This window comes from Antennarius striatus, chromosome 2, assembly GCF_040054535.1.
Source record: "Antennarius striatus isolate MH-2024 chromosome 2, ASM4005453v1, whole genome shotgun sequence".
NCBI classification, from domain to species: domain Eukaryota; kingdom Metazoa; phylum Chordata; class Actinopteri; order Lophiiformes; family Antennariidae; genus Antennarius; species Antennarius striatus.
In genome coordinates, this window is record NC_090777.1 from 16511197 (window position 1) to 16515001 (window position 3805).

The 3805-nt window shown below is 41.6% G+C and overlaps 1 protein-coding gene across 1 annotated transcript; it reads right to left on the reverse strand.

Moving 5' to 3' along the window:
* Positions 1–204: 204 nt before the first annotated feature.
* her3 (hairy-related 3) lies at positions 205–1232 on the reverse strand. The gene is made up of 4 exons (XM_068324048.1): positions 1179–1232; positions 1010–1105; positions 803–884; positions 205–671 (listed from the first exon to the last, which is right to left on the reverse strand). The coding sequence occupies exons 1-4, from the start codon at positions 1230–1232 to the stop codon at positions 205–207; spliced, it is 699 nt and encodes a 232-aa protein (XP_068180149.1).
* Between the last annotated feature and the right edge of the window lie 2573 nt (positions 1233–3805).

The following is a 3805-nucleotide window of genomic DNA, read 5'->3' on the forward strand; positions in this document are numbered from 1 at the left end:
GAAGTAGACAAAAATAATAATAATAATAAAATAATGAGATGCAAATTTACCATAAACGATTAAGATCTGTGTCATAAACAAATTGCGTTCTTTTATAATTTTTATTAGGAAAATAAAACATACAGTATAGGTAATATTTCATGGAAATTACAGTGCAATTATTAAACGCAGTTCGAGCTACAACTCAGGATCTATACATCAGTTCTACCACGGCCGCCACACATCTTGCGGAGCGCTTGTCGCGACGCCCCTGTGGCTGGAAGAGTGACGCTTGTGACTGGATCTTCCTTCTCTGGTTTTTTCAGGCGAAGCAAAGAGACCGGCAGGTTCGTTCCCGGTGAGCTGCTTTGTGTTTGTACTCGGTAAGGATGGAGATGTGCTGCTGGCTTCAACATCTCTGGATCGGGACCTTTCTTTCTCCTCGGGTCCTGCAGGAGATGTAGAAAGTATCCGCGCCTCATCCCGCGTCTTTGCTTCGCCCACGCTGCTGTCCATGGTGCTGAAGACTCCCTTTCGTCCCCGGGAAAGACAGAGTTTGGCCGAGAGTTGGGACAGCATCCAGCGGTCGCTTCCATGTAAATTTTCTGCCATCATCAAATATTGGTTGACGTTTGCCAGGCAGCGACAGAAGCCGTTGTGATAATCTTGGATTTCGGAGGCAGCCGCAGTACCTGGAAGGAAATTTAATTTAATACAAGAAAGAGGACATGCGCGCTTTCCATAAAATATACATAAAACGATTTTAATCGCGGATGTCTGTCAGGTTCATCAGTTTTCTACTAGGAGGAGACTTCAAACTCACAGCTGTGGAGCTTTTGGAGGTTCCTTAGGTGGTTCACAGTGAGCTCCAAGATGTCGGCCTTTTCCAGTTTGCGCTTTCGGATCTGCAGGAAGAAAGAGACTCTTTGTTTATTTATTTATTTATTTATTGTCAGGATTAATTCAAACCTCAATTGCGACGAGGCAAGACACGTATTTGTGTTCGGAAGTAGAAGTAAGCTACACTTACACTAGTGCTGTAGTAGCTCTCCAGAAGAGATTTTAACTGGTCCAGACACTTGTTAATGCGAGCTCTTCGTTTCTTTTCCATCACTGGTTTGGACACCTGTAAATATAAATTTTAATACACAAGCACCACAAGCTCTCGGCTTGTTAAATACGGTTGCTTGTGTACACACCTTATTGCCAGTGCACGGCTTGGAGTGTTCTGCGATGTCGACCTTTGCCACCATTGTGTTTTTGCAGTTCCCTTGAAGCTGATCTCATTCCCTCCGTGGCGCACCAACGCAGGAGGTGACTCTCATCCTGCTTATATAGCCTGGAGACATCCACTTAACATCTCAATGCAAACTGTCCCGCCTGTCTGGTGCGCTCAAATGAGCAAGACTGGCGTCACATGACAGCCGAAACCAACCAAATATTTAGAAAACGTGAATAATTTCTAAAAAAAAAATGTATAAAAGTGCTAAAATATCTGTATACAGAAAACACACACACGCACGCACACACACATTAGAAAAAGTTCTTAAAGTTGTTATAATTATTTAATACTCTAAGCCTAATAAAACGAGTATCGAAGGTCTAGTCGAACTTGACAGTCCCGTGTTATGCAAAAGACTGAATTTCTCCTTGGGATCCATCAAATAGTCTGAGTGACTATTTCAAATTTAAAGAACAGAAACATGTAGACATTTTATCATCTACGTGTCTGTATAATTTGGAATACCTGTGAAACAACGTGTGGGGCAAAAATCACGAGCAGCGTAAAAATCATAAACATAATTGGTTAATCATTGTGGTTCTGCTCAGTGGACATGGTGCGGGCACTTTGACTCCTGTATTCAATCTTTTATGTGTGAGTTTCACGCCACCAGGTCGAAGGCAGCACCGTGTTAATTCCATGTCTGTCTCCACAACATTTTGATTTTCTGGTGGCCCTCAGTGAAAGCCTTTCACCTCCGAACTGTCAGAACATCAAATAAACTATTTCTAATTCAGAGGGGTTCAGTGTTAGTGTTAACTCTGAAGACACCAAAAATGTGTCGCACTATAAGTAAAACTATAAGTAAAATAAATTTTAGCTGTTGCCAACTTTTCGGGATTCCTTGACTATTGTGCGCCCTTAGTTTTTTGTCTTCAGACCAGGCGAGGTGAGGGACCGAAGAGAATCGAGGGCCGCCCCTTGTCCTCGGTCCCTCGCCTCACGATTTTCCACACTGCATCCTGAAAAGGGCGAAGGCTTGGGAAAGTCACACCAACTGAAACAATGCATAGACCATGAGCTCACTGCGGCTTCTGCGCATCTTGCGTTCACCCACAGACCACCTGAAAATACTAGGAGGGTAATTAAAGCAATAGGAACTCACAGAAAACCAGGTTTTAGACAAAGCCCCGTACAAGAGAGAGAACCCCGCACTGGTGGAGTAGAATTAAGAACTTAAAAAAAAAAAAAAAAAAAAGAATTCTTGATTTTTCAGACACGCGACAACGCTGAGAAATCTTTAAAATTCCAAAGACTTCTTGTTTGATTCATCAAACAATGCCCCTGTTACAATGACCGGGGGTGGGAGGAAAGGGGGGGGGGTGTATTTAATGTGGGGAACGCGGGCATGAAAAGAAGTCACTTTATAGCGGCCATTGATCTCTTCGTCAGCCTCATAGACATGTGGGCATCAGTAGATCCAGCCAAAGAAAAGCTGAGCTGCTCCTCTGTCTTCATTCTGCCTCGAAAAGGCTGCCTTATTTATTTATTTATTCTTTATCAAGTTGTAAAGGGAACATATTTTTTCGTAAGAATGACGCGCTTTTGTTTTACATGGTGATGTAACTCCGTTTGAAACATGTTAACCACCCGAGGCCTGCTTGGTTTATTTAATTACTCTGTTAAAGATGAGACATTTACATAATGAAACCAGATGACAAGTTAGTGTATTAATTCTAATAGACTGCAACAGAAATATGTCAGGAAAGATTAATTGCTTGAAATGTCGTCCCACCGAAAATGATTGGGTCACTTTGGGGCGCCATGCTGAAGTATTTAATTGGTATGAAATGATTTTTTAATTTTTCCAAAAACACTTTATCACGTTCAAACATTTTACAATTTTACATTAGATGAAAGCACTAAAGTGCTTCAGAAGAAGAAGATTTTTTGCAAAAAAAAACTTCACATTCACAATCACATTCAGAACATTTTAACAATCTTTCATTAGATGAAACTTCAAAAACACTAAACACCAATAAACAAAACGAAATACAATATAAAAATTAGTGCATTATAACAGGAAGTTTAATTGGTATGAAATGTGACCGAGGTGTTCTGGTGTAACTGAGATGGCTTGCAATCTTTTGTCCTGCGTGGACGCCACATTATCTGCCCTTTCACGCTTTATTTGAACACAAGACCGTGGCGCGTTGATTTCAGCATAGAGTTGCAGCATCACAACAGAGGCCTGTCTTCTTATTCTCCGTCACAGAGTCCAGATTTCACCGCTGATTATTCGGTATAATTTCAATTAGTGCTTCCTCTCCGAAATGAAAGGAGGGTCGATGGTTTGGTTTTGTTCAGGGAGAGAAAAAAGGTGTCGGGCTCTAAAACTGTTTCCCCTCAACACCTCCTCAGCTCAGACAAAAGTCGTTGTGTCATCATCTAAACATAAGAATGGTGCGACGAGAAACTTGTGTGTCAAGTGGACATGATAATACAAATGCCATTAAATGACAAGTTGAGTGTATGTGTCTAAAAGGGATGGGGGGGTCCCGAACCACTTTTACTTTCAGCCTCAGGTCATTCATTAACCCCACT

Excerpts from the sequence above, each read along its gene's own strand:
- her3 (XM_068324048.1), bottom strand. The coding sequence starts at position 1,232 with ATGGTGGCAAAGGTCGACATCGCAGAACACTCCAAGCCGTGCACTGGC. Across the intron at positions 885-1,009 it reads AGAGCTACTACAGCACTAGT|ATCCGAAAGCGCAAACTGGA; the intron begins GTAAGTGTAGCT and ends TTCTTCCTGCAG. Across the intron at positions 672-802 it reads CCTCCAAAAGCTCCACAGCT|GTACTGCGGCTGCCTCCGAA; the intron begins GTGAGTTTGAAG and ends ATTTCCTTCCAG.